At 39.9% G+C, this 20315-nt stretch overlaps 1 protein-coding gene across 3 annotated transcripts in view; it reads right to left on the reverse strand.

Moving 5' to 3' along the window:
* The window catches only part of LOC110966177 (inactive N-acetylated-alpha-linked acidic dipeptidase-like protein 2), a 580988-nt gene that overhangs the window by 347077 nt on the left and 213596 nt on the right, over positions 1 to 20315 (reverse strand). For all 3 annotated transcript variants that reach the window (XM_051947586.1, XM_051947587.1, XM_051947588.1), the window contains exons 6-8: positions 14111 to 14287; positions 12773 to 12941; positions 9790 to 9951 (exon numbers count right to left, since the gene is read on the reverse strand). In XM_051947586.1, coding sequence (XP_051803546.1) covers positions 9790 to 9951; positions 12773 to 12941; positions 14111 to 14279 — 500 coding nt within the window. In that variant the 5' untranslated portion in view covers positions 14280 to 14287. The remainder of the gene's footprint in view (positions 1 to 9789; positions 9952 to 12772; positions 12942 to 14110; positions 14288 to 20315) is intronic.

A 20315-nucleotide genomic window follows, 5' to 3' on the forward strand; every position in this document is an offset into this window, starting at 1 on the left:
ATTCCAGCCGGTTTCAGTACAAAAAATCGCTAATATTCTATTTTTTAAAAATTACGAAAAATACAGGGAATATTGGTCGTGAGGTGCATTTCCTTGAAAACGACCGATTCGTGGATTTTATACCAACTTCAGGACATGTTTTGGACAAAATAGTTTACTGGCTTGTGTCATCTGGATGTAAAAGGTTGGATTATGGCCGGTTTTTGTGGAATCTTTTTGTCTGAGTGTAATAATGAACCCGGAAATGTGAGTCGCGCTGTGTGCGTTGAAGCCGTGTATAGAGAACGGATGGATGAATATTTGTTTTTGTCGGACAAATGTGTTTTTCTCACCCGCTGTAGTAATCGCATCTGAAAGTGGTTTATACCGGCGGATTTATGAGAATCTAAGCTTTCCATCGGCGTATAGTGTTTGTATAATCAGGTTTGCAGCCGTCGGACACTCTTGAAATTCCTATGCAAATTAGTAGGTGTACCGCCGGCGGTACACCTACGACGCACTGAAGCGTAAAGGGTTAATAAAGTAAGCTTGGAATGAGTAGTGTACATATTTGCAAAACCATTTAAAAAACCCTAAATGATGCATTGGAAAAGTTTTAATCTACCACATTATTTCCTATCCCTGTCACCACTTACACTGTTGCAGAAAATTTGCCAGCTAACACTGTATCAACACAGTGCTAGTGTAACGAAGATGCCCTCGCTGTCTCTCCATTTGTATTCACTCCCTGTCGACCGCTTACCCTTTCCATCTTCATTTGTTTCTCTCATTCGCCTCTCCATGTATCCACCCCCTCCCTGCACGCACCGATCGCTTCATATCAGCAAGAAATCATCTTCATGAGAATAAAATATGCCTCTTCAATATTCCAACAACAGACACTGGGACACTGAACATTAGAATAATTTAAACGTAACAACTGAAAATTGTATAATGTCTCAGTTCGGATGTTATCTTATTTATTATGCTGCAGATTTGTATTCATTTATTTGGCATCGTATTGCTATTCGACTCTGATGTTACTGGAATCACCAAACACAGCCTTCTTGATATGGCTGTCGTATTGCTACAGTGTTATTTTGACAAAAGCGGTGATTCAAGTTCACATTACACACTCTTACCATTCAAAGTCTTCCTCTGATACCATGTATACACGCCCAATACTGTGGGTGTATGTTTGTACATATACAAACACACTGAAGCACATATACACATATATAAACCAGGTTCTCTAACAGAGACCTGGAAGTTTGAGGGTTCTACACAGTGGCGGCTGGTGGTGAAATTTGTTGGGTGGGCTAACAAATGCATAATACCGATTAAATGGTTAACACAGCTGCAAAAGCAACATCACTTATGATACACAGTTACATCAATTACAGGTACACTATACTTTTTTAGTGCTCTACACTACAACACTCTCTCACACACACACACACACACACACACACACACACACACACACACACACACACACACACACACACACACACACACACACACACACACACACACACACACCACTACAAAACGTGTTCCAACTGCAACGACTGCCCACAGATAGCCTGCTGCAACTGTCTTATTACAATTGTTTGGCAACATGTAGTGCAAAACACGCCTTCAGGACAACAGATGACCTCAGCAAAAACAAGGTGTCACAGTCCTTTAACAGGTCAACATGGGCCTACTTTATTTGAAAAGAAGATCACATCGACAGCCGATGTGATCCCAGTCTCTTAACTTCCAGTTTTTCCTCCAAAGACATTGAGGGAAATGGACACGAAAGCAAATAATCCACCTCGTTCATGCTAAAGGCCCGCCATAGCTTAACCTTTTCTCGCTGCGTCAAAGGCGTGTGGGCTGAGTGAAGTTAGCCCAAACGATCAGTAAATCACGGGGGCGGGACATGACACCTGTCAATCACTTACAAGAATGAAATGAATGAAAGCCACTGCTGTATTAACTCGCTGCTATTGGTCAAAAGTCAGTGGCCTGTGGGCTGCCTGAAGTTAGCCCAAATGATCAGTAAATCACGGGGGCGGGACATGACACCTGTCAATCACTTACAAGAACGAAAAGAATGAAAGCGGACTGTATCTGCTGGGGCTGTAAAAAATAAGCCCATTTAGAGATATCCTATGCTTTTCTTTTGACTGATTGGTGCTGTTGCTACCTTTGGTTTCACCTAAACTTAAAACAATCTGTTGTAAGTTATTTGAAAAATAATTTTCTCTTTTTTGTGTGTTGGCCTGGGAGGGCTTAGCCCTGTTAGCCCATTTATACCAGCCATCCCTGGCTCTACATAATATTTTCCGTATTTCGAGTACTGCACTCATCTTGACCGAGACCTCAGATGTTGTACTTTAAATCTGCTGGAGCCACTTTCCCAGTTCAGGGGTTACAGCCCCTAGTGCCCCCGTTACCACTGTGGCCACTATGGCCTTCAACTTTCATTTCTACTTCAGTTGTTTATTCAGCCCCTTGTACTTCTCAGTTCCTTTTTCCGTATTTGGAGCCGTATTTGGCCCTGATGTACTATTCTGGTTATGTCTCTCAATGTACACTGTCCCAGCTTATGTTTTACACCTTCCTTGTGGTGGACTGACTCAGGGGCATCTTTGCATACCTTGCACCCTGGATCTTGTCCTCTGCAGTAACCCCCTATTTTTATCATTTCTATTTGCCGATGAAACATCCCATGCAGGGGCCTGGTCTTGCACAACATTGCCTTTTCCTCACCACCTTCTGTCTTCTGCCGCCAAAGCTACTCACTTATAAGATAAACCTGGGCTTCATCTTTTTGATGTATTGGTGGATTCCTCTGACTCTCATGAATCCTCAGCCCTTCCTTTTTGTTGCTTGTGAAGTCAGGGTCCTGGGCTTAAGGTGAAACCCACTGTGCTTTCTAGGGTTTTGTGTCTTTCTGTCAGTGGCATCTATTACCTCCGGCGGCCAACTTACTATGCCAGCTGAATATCTGAATATCACTTCTTTGTATTCCTCCTCAGCACCTGCCTTACCTTCTGAAAGTATTTAGCTGTGGCTGACCTCCTTGCATCTTCATCAAGGCTTCCATTGAACTGTGGGTCACCCAGGTAGTTATTGCTGTCTTGTATGCTTACTATGCTGCTATCCGCAGATGTAAGAGTGGGGTTCAAACAATCTCCCACCTGTTCTCAAAACCTTCCATGTCACACACAACTTAGCCACAAAATTTCCTGAAGCTCTTGCTCCCTATCACACTGGGGAAGAGAGTCCCAGCAGGGTATAGTTATCATTTACTATGGACCATTTACACCACCTCCACAGCATAGAGGACACAATATAATAAACACATGTACAACATAATTCATCCAAATATAACAACCCTGCAATACCGTGAAGCACATTATGTCTACCATTCTGTATGACTTTTATTGGGAGATTTTCAAAAATCTCTGTAGAAGTGTAATGTGAAAAATAAATTATGTTGCCAATGGTTGCATGGTGTTTAATGCTGGGTGTTATCAGTTATTTGCTTATATATTGTTCTCAAGACATTAGGCATTAGTCATGTTAAAGTGACAGTGATAGAAATGGTCTTATTCTATACAGTCTTTAACCCACCCCTGAGGAAACACAAACACATGAAAAGGTTACCAACATTACACAAAGACCTTGGAATACGAAGTGCTCATGTTCTACAAATACCTAATGTAGAAAAGTGCTTGTGCTTATGACCAGAGAGTCACCGCAATCAGTCACTGAAACAGCTGATTTCACTGATTAACACAGCTTTAATGAGAAGACGGAGTAATCAGTGAAATGGGCTACAGTGATGTCAAGGTGGCTGAGAGACTATAAATTGATGGGTCACACTGCAACACATTGCAAAATCATAGTTACAGCAGACACTGTACATCTGCAGCAGAGGTGCTATTCACAAACCATGTCACGTTAATGTTACATGGTTTGGTGAAAAGGTTTTGGGACTCTGTACTGCCTGTGCATGGAGCAAATTAAACGCATACAACATGCGGAAGCAGTAACTATGAAGAGTATGAAAGCTGTGTAATTGCTAAACAGCAAGACTTGTGCTACACATGGACCAATAACAGCTGACTGCAGTTTATCCATACATTTCAAATTGGAATCAGCAAACATCACATTCTATGTCAGTCAACAACCAGGATGATCCAACCTTCATGTTGAGAATCATCACTGGTGACAACAGGTTGGTCTGAAGCTACCATTCTGAGCAGAAACAGCAGTTTTCGAATGACACAGTTCACGAGGAGCACACTCATTTTTTTTCTGTAACACTCTTGTTGTACACCAGTTCCTAGGGTGAAACTGTCAAGGAAGAGTTCTACTGTAACTGCAGTTCAATGTGTGTAATCTCCTGACTTTATTGTTAATGTGACTTTATCTGTCACATTCACAGTTTTATCTTTACAAATGTAAATCAATGTTGTGAAGGTGAGTGCAATATGAGATTTTTACCGATCAGTAGAAAAATATTTTAGTCAAGAAAACAACAGCACCAAGTAGAGGTCAGTCAAAACCAGAATGTAACATGTGAACTGTGACTAGTGGAATGTACTGTTGGCTGCATCCAATAATTTTGCTGAATTAAGAAAGGAGAATGCCATGACCATTGCCATACAGTTTCAAGAAATTCTATTTTAATTCATTTAAATGTAAGTCCAGGTATGTGTTTACAGCAGTGGCTGGTGGATAATTTTGTAAGCAGATATATTAAGTAATTAATTGTCAGCTTGAAAAGACAGACTCACTGCCCATCTGCTGCTTTCAAACTTTAAAAATGAAATTTACCCATCATCTCTGGGAAAGTGTTTCTTGTATTTAATTAATGTGACCTTAATTACTCCGCCATGGAATGTGGCGGACTTATGTGACAATCGGCGTATGTTTGTCTGTCTGTTTGTCTGTTAGTACCATGTCTAAAAAAAGACTTATTGGATTTGGATAACATTTTCAGGGAAGGTCAGAAATGACACAGGGACCAAGTGGTTTTCAGTGATGCGGGTTATAATCTGGATCCACAGATTTGTTAAAGATTTCTGTATTGCGAGATAGCGGCACGGTGTCACTGTAACTATGACAACAAGTGAATGCTACGGCAGCTGCCCGCCACATATTTAGGTCACGCGATTCGGTGTCCGTACATAATGTTCACATGTATAGCACACACCTATGCTGACCGCAAGGCAATTTTTTATTAAGGATTTCATCTGTCGAACATGATACGACTGAGCAGCCTTGGCAGAGTACTGCGCTCTCTGACTGCTGTTCTTGTTGAACAATGTGGCAAGTGAAATCTTGCCAGATGAACTTTGCTCAATCAGACAATCTACTGTTGTTTTTTGGAAAGCTATTTATGATAATATGGAGCAGTTATTTTTTTTTTTACATTTCTTCACAGGGGCTTTCATCTCACCTTGAGGTGTTTCCACTGATTCCAAATTAAACATTGTATTTCCTGTAGAGTCAAGCCAGTTTGGCTCAATTATATTAACATATTAACACACACACGCACGCATGCACACACACATAAATGCTGTAGTATACAGTGGTGCATTTGTAATCATACATAATTTTGTGTGTTTTATAAATATTACTGAATTATTTAACTTTTTGAATTTAGAGATCCATCCTGTTATGGATAGCTATTTACCAAACATTTACCTCTATAATCTATTATCTTTGATTTAATATGGTACTGCATATTGTGCTCAAGTTCATATTCACATAAACTAAAGAGCTCTCAAATACAATAAATACCCAGCTTCTTCACTGTAACCATGCTGTAGATAGTGATTTATGATGCTAGTTGTCCTGTTGCCAGCACGTCAAGATCCACATCCTCAAAATGAGGTAATATCAATGAGATGAAGAGCTGTCATCTGAAGGCGTCATCCAGCCATAATCTGTCGCTGTCACAGTCTTAAAGATGGCAACTGGGGATTACAACGTAAAAACTCTCAAAAAATCCAATTAAATCTTACATTTGAGATATCTGTGGGACTAAAAACAAATGAACAAAAAAAAAAAAGCTAAAATGTGCTGACGCACTTCCCTATAGCTGTAAAACTTGGTGTATTACAGTAGTGTAATTAACAGGAGAGATAAGTATTAGACAGGTCAAGATACTAGCAGTGGGAAACCATCTTCTAGGGATTTGAACTTAATCCAGATTCTCTCAAAGTAGCTCTTTATGCTTATACTCCTCTTTGAAGTGTAAATTGATAAAGAATTGGTAATATAAAGTTTCGGCAGTGACAGGTCGGAAATAAAGGCCTTGCTGCCATTTTCCTTGACATCTCTATTAAGAAAAAATAACATCGGAGGCCCTTTAGCTGAGAAATAAAAACAAGTGGAAATAAAGAAAGAAAGAAAGTCATAAACATGAGTAGAAGTCATGCATCTGTGCAAAGACAGTCTCCAAAATATACACACTATTCATGCAAATATAATACTCAGTCAGTGTAGGACAATCCCACAAACCAAACAGCTATTAATTCACACAGAGACATTTCCCCAGTCTAGTCAAGCAAAGCTGTTTAAATATGCTTCTCTTCTGCCATCATCTCCTTAGTCTCCTCTCATTCCTCTTAGGTCTTTCTCTGCCTTCACAGCTCCATTCAAGCGTCTCTTTCACTTGTCTGCCTCTGTCTCATTTTTGCTTGACTTCTGGCAGATTTAACACAAAGTAAGTATTTGACTTCACAGTTTTCTGTCGCTAAGGAAGTAAATAATAATGTGATCAGGTTCAAGGACAGGTTAGACCAAAGCCTAAGCCATGAAAGCAGTACATGCGTAATATGATAATATAATATATAAATATAACATGATTTTGACATCATAAATTTACACAAATATAAACTAATGACTAAATTAACAAAATGTTATGGTGGATACGTGCAGAATACCTGGAGAATTGCTAAATAGAATCAGATTCATGTCTTAAGTTCTAAGTTATAAACAGCAGCAATGGTCTAATTTGACATTTGACATAAATTGACATTATTGACATTATGCTTTTAACTAAATATTGTCCTGGACATATGTTGTCATAGGCTGTATATAAAACAAGGGCGTAGCTTCTGAGTCTTGTAGCCGACATTGAAAGGCCTTAAACCTACGTTCTTACTAGCAGACAGCAGGAGCCTCGGGTTGCAAAAAGAAGTCTTTCAAATATTGTAAGATGATGACCCAAATTCTTGCTTGATCTGTTACCTTAAACATTTTAATAATCAGTTTATGGTCTTAATCACTAGCTTTAGTCCCCATTAACACATCGTAGGGGTAATTTCATATATTATGGCCCCAGTTAGAGTAAAATAGAAGGTCAAGTAGGGTATGTCTTAGGACGGGGCTACCTTGTGGTTGACAGGTTGCTACTAAACAGGCTTACTTGAGTTATCAGTCAGATCTGCCCTCATCTGTGACATCCAGTTTTAAAAGATTAAGATTGACACGATGGCCACATAGATTGCTGCACAGCTGAACTGATCAAGACAGCAGGCATGCTCTGTCCAAATTCAAAGGAATTTTTATTTCAAACGTCCAACAACACCCCAAAACAACAACAACAACAACAAACTAACTAAAGCAATTATAAATGAATGCATTTTCCCATCCACTCCTCTCACATGAATATGAGGAGTGATTTCATTAAGACTCACGGTACTAATTTGGGTGCCATTAAACTGACAAAGAAGAATAAAAATTATGTGATGAAAAGCGCTTGTTTCATTAATTAATTTGAGAAATGTCCAATCTTCTCTTCAATTCTACACAGATTTGATGCTTTGCCTGCTGCAATTTGGATGTATTTGGGGACAGATTTATTCTAATTGCATTTATTTGTGTCATAATTTTACTACACCTGTCGTGCTTCTTCTGCTTCATAGCTCAAAGGCAGCAATATTTGTGAAGATGCCTTGAAGTCCAACTATTGGACTTACTTACTCTATTGGATCTCACACCTAATTTGTCATTTACATTTTCTACATTGTAAAGAAATGTGTTATTGTATCGTACAGACCAAATACAGGAAACAGTAGTTCAAAGTCAAAAGACAGCATGGGTTTGTATGTGTTACAGCTAATGTTAGTCTCCGACAGACACAGAGTAAACAGAGGTGGCCAATTAAATGGAAAATAATGATATATTAATTAACTAAGGACTAGTAGGTGGAGAAAATAACCATTTAATTTCATTGGTGAGTGTGTCATCCAGTTACAGAAACAAATACTCCATCATCGTCACAGAGGGTTGAGATGTAGTGTGTGTGGGTAGCTTTGGTGGTTATGGATGACTGGGTGGGGGTGTTTCTGGCACCTTAAAATATAAATGTGATAAAATAAATTATAAAACGTGTGGAAAACTCAGAGAGGGAAACCATGGTGACATGATTGTCTCAGTTCAGCGGCAAAGCCAGTTATCTCTCACAGACACATAAACTCAGGCATCCCATGATCCTTTGGCTTGGAGAAAACAACGTTCGGGTTGACGGAGGTTTGTATCAGTGTTCAAAAAACAAAAACGACTGGGCACCTGGTGTAGAGCCTTTATCTCTCATTTCCTCTCTCCCTCGCTCCAAATCTCTGGACAGAAATAGATCAGTGACAGGCTAGAAAGCAACAAGAATAGATAATGGTGATCTTCAACTTATGGGGCATCAAACTACGATCCTCACAGTCTGTTTTCAATACTCCCTGTCACCTCCTTTGAACATCTATTCGACTCAACTCCATCATAACAGTACTGCATGTCAACAGCACCTTCTCACAAATTCTCTTTCTTTTCACGTGTCTTTCTCTTTCTTGCTTTTCTCTCGTTGTCATTCAAACTACACACAAACCACATAAGAGGTTGTTTGTCATTATTTTTCAAAATGACTCTCTGGTTCTGCCTGATCTGACATCTCTATAACAGAAGAACAAAAACACTGTTTATTTTATTTATTTTCCCCCCACAGCTACTACTACTTTGACAAAAATGGAATTGTCTGACTGTTTTCTCATCTGGAACTTCTGTGATTGAGGCTTAGTTTGATTTAGGCAACTAAAGCTACTTAGTTGTGTCATGATCCTAGCAGTATCTCAATCCTTTTCCTGGTGTTTCGTGTCGGTTCTCTGTCTCCCTGCCTCTCTTGGTGTGTGTACTATTGTGTGTTTGTGTGCCTGGGTGTGGTGACCTACTTTTTTCTGCTGGCATCCAGCAGACACACCTGAGTCTCTTTCTTGAGTGAACCTCCTGCAGCATATAAACCCCACCTTGACTCTCCATTCGCTACCAGTTCACGTGATAGTATTGCCTCGTTCAGCCTCTGCTCTTAATGTTCTTACTTCTTCTTGGCAAACCAAGTCCAACCTTGCTGCCTCCTCTTGTTTGCTAGACCTCTGCCTCACCCATCCAGCTCAGCGCCCATCTGTTGCCCAAGAATCTCCAATCTTAGATCCCCCACCCTTGAGATGGTTTTACTTCCTGTCTCAAACTCCGCTTAGTGCCTCTGCCAGTCAACTTACCAACCTTCCCTCCCTGAGTGTGTAAAGGAAAAGAGGCTTTCACCTGAAGACATGTTTTTGAGACATAAAAATAAAACAAAAATGTTGCAATGTCCAGAGTAACTCACCCTTACTAAGCAGCATGGGATAAAGAAGTACTTGTCTGACAGCAGATTTTCGAAATATTACATTCCTTTGATTGCCATTGTTACCACTTTGGGTCCATAGCAAACACAGAACTCTTCTAGTAAAATTTAAAAGTTAGGGAGCTTACCTTTGAAGCGCATCTATCTTGTCAGCTGTGATTCGTCTCAGCAAGTCCTCAAGCAGATCGGAGCTGTCAGGTGGCTGAATAGGTGGTTTGACGGTAGATGTGTGAGTGAACCAGCCAATCAGGACGCCAAGGACAAAAAGTCCCACCCCTGCCAAGAGGTATCTATGTAAAGAAAAAAGGGATCAAAAGATCATGTTATGCCCACTTACTAGAATTTCTTCTGAGCTTTCACCACTTTGGGCTTTGAGCTAAGATACTTTCATCAAACCATCAAGGTCAAGAATGATACTCTCGCTCAAGAGATCGCATATATAATGGCCTTTCTTAAGAAATATTTCCTTCAAACACTGGCCAAAAGAGTCTTTCAAATACTTCTAGCACCTCAAAGGTAAGACAATGCCGGTGCTTGATGTACAGTTTAACATTTCATAGGCTGCTATTATCTTTTCATAGCAACTGAGTCAGTTTTGGTGGTGGAGACAGAGCTTGACTTCAAGTACCTTGTAGTGGCACTTATCTAGGTAACATGTAACTTTTCCATCCTGACAGGTGCTGTGTCAATTGGATGGGTGTCTGGGATTGTTCTAGGGCTACTCAGGCATCATTCTCATCCTGTCTGATGCAGTATTTTAATGGCAATGAGTAGGGTATTAGCGATATACACTGACTAGATGTTGACATGAGAGCAAGCAAGCACAAGTGTCATGTTAGATGATGGGTGGTTTCAGCAGTGATAAGACAATGATTTAGAGCTAGTTCTACTTGCAGTTACATTTATATGAAGGAAAAGGCAGATAATTATATTTATAGACATGCTGATATGTGAAAATTGGTTAATAGTAAGAGGCAGAATGGTCATAAAAAGAACAGGCTCCATAATGCAGCTCATAAAACAGGATTAGTGGTATATGTATGAATAAGAGTGCATATGAATAGCTTTGCACAAATAAAAGCAGGAAACAAGCTTTTTAAATTGAATAACTTCCCTGTTGTTACACTGATCTGATCTCTGTACTGGTACTGACTAAATTACTTAGAAAGAGTTCAGTAAATTATTACCAGCCAAAATAAGGCTTCTCTCTAAAACTGTCTCAGTGAAAAAGCAACTTAAAGTTGGGCAGCTATTTGTTTAACCACATAGCAATGATGGCATTCTTTCAGATACACATGTGGACAAAATTGTTGGTACCCCTCAGTTAAAGAAGGAAAAACCCACAATTCTCACTGAAATCACTTGAAACTCACAAAAGTAACAATAAATAAAAATGTATTGAAAATTAAATAATCAAAATCAGCCATCACTTTTGAATTGTTGATTAACATAATTATTTAAAAAAACAAACTAATGAAATAGGGCTGGACAAAAATGATGGTACCCATAACTTAATATTTTGTTGCACAACCTTTTGAGGCAATCACTGCAATTAAACGATTTCTGTATTTGTCAATGAGCGTTCTGCAGCTGTCAACAGGTATTTTGGCCCACTCCTCATGAGCAAACAGCTCCAGTTGTCTCAGGTTTGATGGGTGTCTTCTCCAAATGGCATGTTTCAGCTCCTTCCACATATGTTCAATGGGATTCAGATCTGGGCTCATAGAAGGCCACTTTAGAATAGTCCAACGCTTTTCTCTCAGCCATTCTTGGGTGTTTTTGGCTGTGTGTTTTGGATCGTTGTCCTGTTGGAAGACCCATGACCTGCGACTGAGACCAAGCTTTCTGACACAAGGCAGCACATTTCTCTCCAGAATGCCTTGATAGTCTTCAGATTTCATCGTACCTTGCACACTTTCAAGACACCCTGTGCCAGATGCAGCAAAGCAGCCCCAAAACATTACTGAGCCTCCTCCATGTTTCACCGTAGGGACAGTGTTCTTTTCTTCGTATGCTTGGTTTTTGAGTCTATGAACATAGAGTTGATGTGCCTTACCAAAAAGCTCCAGTTTGGTCTCATCTGTCCAAAGGACATTCTCCCAGAAGCTTTGTGGCTTGTCAACATGCATTTTTGCAAATTCCAGTCTGGCTTTTTTATGAGTTTTTTTCAGCAGTGGTGTCCTCCTTGGTCGTCTCCCATGAAGTCCACTTTGGCTCAAACAACGACGAATGGTGCGATCTGACACTGATGTACCTTGGCCTTGGAGTTCACCTTTAATTTCTTTGGAGGTTGCTCTGGGCTCTTTGGATACAATTCCAACGATCCGTCTCTTCAATTTGTCATCAATTTTCCTCTTGCGGCCACGTCCAGGGAGGTTGGCTACTGTCCCGTGGGTCTTGAACTTCTGAATAATATGAGCCACTGTTGTCACAGGAACTTCAAGCTGTTTAGAGATGGTCTTATAGCCTTTACCTTTAAGATGTTTGTCTATCATTTTTTTTCGGATGTCCTGGGACAATTCTCTCCTTCGCTTTCTGTTGTCCATGTTCAGTGTGGTACACACCTTTTCACCAAACAGCAGGGTGACTACTTGTCTCCCTTTAAATAGGCAGACTGACTGATTATGAGTTTGGAAACACCTGTGATGTCAATTAAATGACACACCTGAGTTAATCATGTCACTCTGGTCAAATAGTTTTCAATCTTTTATAGAGGTACCATCATTTTTGTCCAGGCCTGTTTCATTAGTTTGTTTTTTTTAAATAATTATGTTAATCAACAATTCAAAAGTAATGGCTGTTTTTGATTATTTAATTTTCAATAAATTTTTATTTATTGTTACTTTTGTGAGTTTCAAGTGATTTCAGTGAGAATTGTGGGTTTTTCCTTCTTTAACTGAGGGGTACCAACAATTTTGTCCACGTGTGTATGATCATTCTCAAGGTTTTAGCTGTGATGGAAAAGCAACAGAATTCAGGGTCTAATGTTGTTACTAACAGTATTGTTGTTGATGACTATGAAACATATGGCTACAAAACAATATCTGTAGGGAGGAAGTTCTGACTTCCAAAGGTCTCTAAGCGTTCTTTATTTATTTATTTTTTAAATACCTGACTAGGAAACAGTGGAGTCGCCTTTGGCCTTTATGGCCAGGAGCCCTGGTGAAGTGAGAGATATAGTTTGGATCTTCCTGGAGACGTTCAAATCGTCCATGCGGTGAAACTGAGACAGATGGCTGGATGGGTTCCATCAGCTCAGGGTCAGGGTCAGGACCGGCATCTGAACAGTCAAAGCAGGGACAAAAGTTGGACGAAGACACACTGAATCAAATTTGCATTATAAATACACTACTAGCCAAAAGTTTTCGAACATCATCGTATGCAGAAAATTGTATACACAACAAAAACAAAACCATAATTAGTACATTAAGATGCATCCTAGCAGCAAATATGATGTTGCAAAAATACAGAACATCAGACAGACATGAAGTGGCTAATGATACTGACTTTTTGTTTTCTCCTGTGTAAGTTTTTGACAGTGGTTTTGAAATGTGTACATTCTCATTAATGTAGTAATATCTTTTATAAATAATTCACAAGCTCATCATGTTAACTGATCTGATGTGAATCAGACAGTATTCATTTACATTTAATATGAGCTGTAATTGTCCTCTTAGTAGAGCAAACAAATCAGCTCTTCATAAACACATCATGCCGTAATAAGATCGGCTGCATTAGATGAAACACTAAAATATGCATCTTCTTGCATTACAAGTTGCACAAGCATTGTATTACAATTACTTGCACACACTGGATTTTAGTCAACAACAATTTTCAGCAGTGTTTTCTTCATGTTTGGCTGCTCGGCCAGTACATGGGCAAGCGGGACCATGTGGTAACTGTTGGCAGAATAATACGATTTTTATGTCAAAATGAACCCAGAAATATGTTTAAAAATATCAGCAGATATGCTATGTAGCCAGTGGCGGTTTTTTGCACAAGCCAACTAGGCGGCCGCCTAGGGCGGCAAACTCAAGGGGGCGGCATGATGAAGGGGGGAAAAAAAATCATTAAATACAATTCCCTACATAAGCACGCAGCTGAGTAAGCATGGTGTTACGTTACATAACAAATGGCACCCTCTTGAGGTCAAGACTCAGAGGTGCGCCCTCTGCTCTCTGACGACGAGACCGTCCGCCACCCTCCGGCGACAGGTGGCAGGGGGGTGCGCGGCTGCGGCGGAGACAGCGAAGACGGCCCGATAGTGTATATATTCCAGCCCCACCCCCCGTCAACAGGAAAGGCGAGAGGGGTGCGTGTTTACCGGTGACGGGGCGTGACAGACTGACTTGCCTAGGGAGTCATTAGGGTCATTAGCTATAGGCTAGAACCGCCACTGTATGTAGCATAAAAGTAATAGGAAATTGTAACTAGGCAACAAAATCCTACCTGATCTCTGGCAGTCTACATGTTGCATCTGCATGCGGTCCATGCTTGGTCCTGATTCCTGCAACTCCTCCTTGTCCAGGTCCCAGTCAAGGTCCAGACCTCCAGAGCAGTGCAGCACCTCACCAACCAGTGGGCCACCCTGGGTGTCACACACCTTTCTATATGCCATGCTGTCACCTGGAATAGACATCAAATTGACACAGAATTTATTTCTTGTTACCCATTTTTTTTTAACAATGGAAAGGTAAGGGTAAGGTTTTTACTGTCATTGTTAATATTTTCTGGATTAATCAACTGATTATCCACAGGACACCGCAGTTTGCTTCAAATTTCAAATCAGTGTTATTTCCTTTAACTCTGACCATAACCGTAACCACGTATTTATCACTGTAACAATGATTAGGACGGTCATCCAATCTCTACTGTAAATAAACCCAAATCATGATCCATCCTTCAATCTAACCAAGTTGTTTTGGTGTTTACACTTAAATGAACCTATACTACAGATTTGTCTTATCATTTAATGGTTAGTCAGTTATTTTCAATCAGGAGCAAACCACCGCTACAGTAAATGAGGTTAAAGGACATGCTGCATTTATTAACAATGCAAACTCCTCTGAACATGGCTGTTCTACATTTGCTCCAAATGCACCAGTGCATATTATTAGACCATCTTCAGTTAAGATTCATCTTTTGCGTCAGATATTTGGTCATCGTATATTACAACAGCAAAGTCAATCGTGAACTTAAATTTACCAGATCATTGCAGGGAATACATTCCAATACACTCAAAGTATCCCTTGTTAAAATAATCCTTGTTGACGTATGCAGTCTGTACTGGACTTATCCGTAGCTAGGCAGTATGTGTTAAAAGCCTGATATCAGCCACCTGGGTCAGATTAAGACTGCTCATTTTACTTACAGTAATGGATGTTACATCAGTGCTGGATATATATAAGAAAATGTGATAAATGTGGTTAAAAGCTACTTGGGCGAATTGACTGACCAGAGTCTCTAAGCACACAATTATGAAGACTAAAAGCACCGTAGGGTGCTGCAATGCATTTACACATATTAATGTGGCTGAGAGAAGGCAAGTTCGGCAGAGGCATTGAGTTAAGTACTGGATCTCTGTGTGTGTGTGTGTGTGTGTGTGTGTGCGTGTGTAAGCAGAATTTGTGTGGACAGTGACATGATGAATATGTGTTGGTTGTGTTTGGCCATGTAAAACCAACTCTGGGTCAATACAGCTCCTGAACAGCATTGTTAAATCTCACATGCATGACATCAGATTGTGAGTCAGTTGTGTATGTGTCCACGATATCTGACTCTAGATCAGATGTATTAAATCTCATTAAATCTCCCTGCTAGTGTCTCTGTATGTCATCAAGTTTAACAGTGCTTTTTACATGCTCTATTTCCAAAGTCCACCATAAATGGGCAAATGAACTGCCCAATCAATAACTTCTAAGGGTGAAATAAGGGGGAAAAAACACTGCCCCAGAATGGAAATCTAACTTTTAGGTTACTATTCTGTGAAAAGTTGTCACTTTATACGAGATCATTTATTCAAACTGGTTCCAAGCAAAGAGAAGAAGAAAGAACATATGAGAGGAAAATTCTGCCAACTTAAAAGCCAGTGATTTATTAACTGATGGATGAGACCAAAACATTTCTTAACAGGAAGCAGTGTATTTATCCATAACCAGCATTCATTATTTGTGATTCTTAGATGTCCATGAAAACAAAATATACTGCATACATTTTTATCCTATCCAATTATTCTTACTATTGCGGATGCACATGTGATTGTGTATGCCAATTTTAAACATAACCAGCTGTGTTTTATGTCGTCTCCTTTTTCTAAATGAACTGAAAATACAAGAAAATAATTGTTAATTGTGGTATTTTGAATTAATTACTATGCGAGTATAAACCGATAACACTATGATTGTTCATTATGTATAAAGCCATCAGGTGTGTGACCATTTATTACAGTATTAATTAGATATTATAGGAACAATTGGCAAAAATATCATTTACTTTCTACAATAATGTCGTCTGTGTTTGTTCTGTTTGTCACCCACTGACACTGTTTGCATTGCAGGTCTTAATAGTGACAAAGGCAATTACTATACATACCTGCACCCAGACAACTAAACAAGAACATAACTAGAGAGAGCTTGTTAATGTTCTAGTCCATAAATACTCAGTATCATTCCACGAATGCTCAGTGAGCTCAATACCTACAGATACACAAGTCAAAATGCACCATCAGGAGAGGAAAACCAGAGGACCAAACCAAACCAGAGGACTGAAACAAAGAGATGCCTAATGGCCACTCAAAGGCACATTTTGCAGGAAAACTACAACCCTGTCATGTCTTAGTGCAATCTTGGTCATGGTAATTGGAGGTTAAGAGGAGGCATACATTGGTTGAGAGGTGAAAATGTCTGCGATGCCTAAAAGAGAGGTCCAATTGATTATTTACTCGTACTATGAAACCACGTAAACATCCCATAAAGACACTGTATAGTGAACCACCACTACAGGCACCCTAAATGGGCCTGTCTATCTATGAATGTCTGTGGGCAGATACAGTCAAGAGACGTCATAGGTGTGTATTTGAAAGCAAAATAAAGGCAGAGGTCACAACTTCCAGACTCATGGATGAAGGTCAGCACGTTGAAGGACATGATGCTTTCTGTTTTTTGAGAGTGACATCATTCCGGCCATGTTTCCCACAGACACACACATTTGAGTAGTTTGACAAGATCAACTAACTTTGAACATATTTTGTGAACATGATGGCATCACAACTGTGCAAGATAGAAGCATCAAACTTAAGAGGAGTGTAATCAAGATCAAAATGATTACTGAATGCGAACTATGCAGAAACGACCACTGAAAACTCCTGGACTGGAACACTCAGCGCCATGGCTGGGGTGATCCTATCCTAAAATGTTCTCCATAGTTGCTGGATTGTCCACTGTTGAAACAGATAATTGATTTTTTTTTCAAAGTCGATTTAAGGAGAGTTTCAGCTATAGAGTAGAAAGATGCATCGTGACAATTAGAGGAAGAGTCCTGGAGAGGACAGAAGACAACTACAATAGGGGGAAAAAAGCACAGAAGCTCTTCCAGAGACATAAAGTGCAGCAGCTGAGAACACTGAGGCAGGGAAGAAGAGGCAGGGTGTTTATAGATGAATGAGAGAGGGTAAAAAGCAGAGGGAAGAGGGAGTTCCTTGGCATCAATCTTCAATGCTCCACCACACTTTCATTACTTCTAGCTCAATGCAGATGGAGGCTCCTCTCAGTAAAATGGAACAAAAGTTCATTTAACTGCTGACCTCACGTTACAGCCCCACACACTGCACTGGGCTTCACCTGATGCCTATCGCTGCCGGAGTGCCGGCAAAACACTTGCTATTCGATTCTCATCCTTATTTTTCTTCTTTGTTCGTATAATTTGGCTTTACAAATCATCCAGTTTCTCTCTGTTCTGTCAGGGCACACTGACAGAAAAAAAAAGACTAGTTCTTTACCGAAGACATTTAGTGAGATTAAAACACATGAGCAAAAAAGTAGCATAAATAATAAGCTGAGGAAATAGCAGTATATTTGTAAATGTGACAAAAAAGATGCAAACCAAAAATTAATCGATTCTACAAACAAGACTTCTGAAGCGAAATAAATACTCAACACTGGATCACACTGTCACATTAGGTGAAGTGTTCCTTCATTGCTATGAACACACACTGCAGTTTAATTTGACTCAACCATACATACACATTCATGTTGAAAATCATCTCTATAAAGACAATATTTCCTCTTGAATGTATATTATTTGAAGAAAGGCAGCATCTGGTGGTTCTCGAGAAGAAACAGCCTATTGTTAGCCTAGCCGCGCTAGACAACCCACGGCAACGAATTTAATTCTCTGCCAGGGTGGGTCTAGTTACCCTCCATAAGGCTTGAGGTTGGATGCTCCTAAAACTGACCGGACCAATCACCATGAAGTGTGGAGTCAGAAGGCGGGTGTAACTAAGTGACGACAGAGGCGTGACGATTCTGACAGAAACAACCGGAAACAACGAGCCTAGCCGCGCTAGACAACCCACGGCAACGAATTATATTCTCTGCCAGGGTCGACAACAAAAACGACAACAGTCGTTGAGCTCCATTAGCACTGACTCTGAATAATCTTTCTGTTAACATGTCTGTAATATACTTGAGCTTCACCCATTGACTGTATAAATAAGGCTTCACCGAACTCCCGCATCCTCCGGCGCTCTAGGAGCCTATTCCTTGCGCTGATTGGTTGTATACCTACTCAATTGCTGCAGAGTGATTTGATAGACAACCTTTTAGCCCGCCTCCCTCCCTGTCGAGCGTGCCTAGACCCTTGCGTCTTCAGAGCATGGGTCTAGCGTGGCTAGGCTAGCCTATTGTAAGAATAAACTATGCAGCATATGTCACCCATTTTAAAAGATTTATGTCTTGATTTGAGGCAAATGGACTTGAAGTAGAAGGCCACTGGGAAAGCTGCAAAGTACTGAGGAACAGGTTGGTACTTTGCCACATTTTCTTTCCTCCAGTACATTGTCAATAAGAGAACACAACTTGCAACAGAATCCACATTAAAAGCGAGATGTGAGTGGCATGTCAGCTCCCTCAAAGTGTTCGATCCATTCAAACCCAAACACACACTATGCCCTCTGCTCTGCCAACTCAGTCGTCAGAACCAGTCAGCAGCAGATCCCGAGAAGTTGAGCGTCTCAACCAGTGTCACTGGCATCAAAAAGTTACCAGACGAGAATAGTTTTCAAGTATTATGAGAACAATGCGTAAAGAGAACGGCATTGCTTTCATTTATTGACTCAAGTCCCTGCTCGTTACAGCAACCAAGAGAAATCTGAGAATCACTGCAACACCCACAGATACTTGGCATAGTGTCTTTTTTCAACATTGACATTGTAATGTGCAAATAAGATGTGAAATAAATTAACTTGTGCTACTCTTTGTTGATTGATGAAAAGGAAAACTCCTGCGATTCTCATTTTCTGTGGCTAATCTACAAGAAATCACTTCAACAGAATGTAAATTAGTCTGATTCTGAGTTTTATAGCTTTATTCACAAGATGCAGAGTTCATGAACATGCAGAGTCCACGTGCACACCAAAATGACTGAGGAACAGGAGAAAAAATATTAGAAAAAAAAAAAACATTAGTGGAACAGGCATATTTCAGCTACAGAAATGGTGTGTTGACCAGAAACAGGTACTTTGTCTTGTGATTGTTGCCCCCGTATGAGGAAACACTACCAATTTGTTTGAACATTTAAATCAGCACCACAAGGGTTCGTATGTTGAGCGCAAAGCCGGCTCCGATAGGAAGCCTAAAAAAAACCCCAAATACTTAATTTTTAAAAAAACAAATGCTTTGGATATCTTTCCCAGTGTTATACTGCATTAGAAAAGTTCAGAATTGATTTTGTGGGCTTGCTCTTTTTTTTATTTATCAATTAATTAATGAATTAACGCTTTATTTATTTGGTTGTTTTCTTGTACTTTTTTGATACTGATACTCAAAACATGCAACCTCCAAAATCACCCCAAAAATTCTTGACTCTTCATTTGGTTTAAATAAATAAATATATGTCTGTATTGTACCATTTGTTTTTTTAGTTATGAGGATTCAGCACGTCACAGAAAAACTATGATATGATGAACAACATTGCAATGTCACTTTTCGATCTGTGCAGCACCAACGCTCAAAAATAAACAAATAAACAAAACACAAACAAAAAAAAACCCCAGACTCTTGTGTAAAAGAGCAGGGAGGTGAGAGTGGGAGTGGTCCTTGGATGATGCACTTGCCTTGATGTCAGTGTGATAAAACGGAACCCCATCGTGGCGTGACAGATGGCAAAAACACTTCTGAAAACACTTTGTATGTGGGCCGACCGTTCAATTGTAATAAGGTGTGCTCTGTAGAGGAGTTCTGGCCAATACATTAACACACGCTGACTGACAGCTGACATTTCTGTGCTTTTCAAATCTATCATAAAATGATAGTGGTCAGTGACAGATACCTTATCTATATTGTTTCATTACGAAAGGTGTTTAGACCTCAGAGGGTTCTCCACAGGGATACTCCAAGGCAGTGGGGGAAAAGTAGCCAGAGAGAAATGTCAGTGGCCA

This window comes from Acanthochromis polyacanthus, chromosome 4, assembly GCF_021347895.1.
Source record: "Acanthochromis polyacanthus isolate Apoly-LR-REF ecotype Palm Island chromosome 4, KAUST_Apoly_ChrSc, whole genome shotgun sequence".
NCBI lineage: Eukaryota > Metazoa > Chordata > Actinopteri > Pomacentridae > Acanthochromis > Acanthochromis polyacanthus.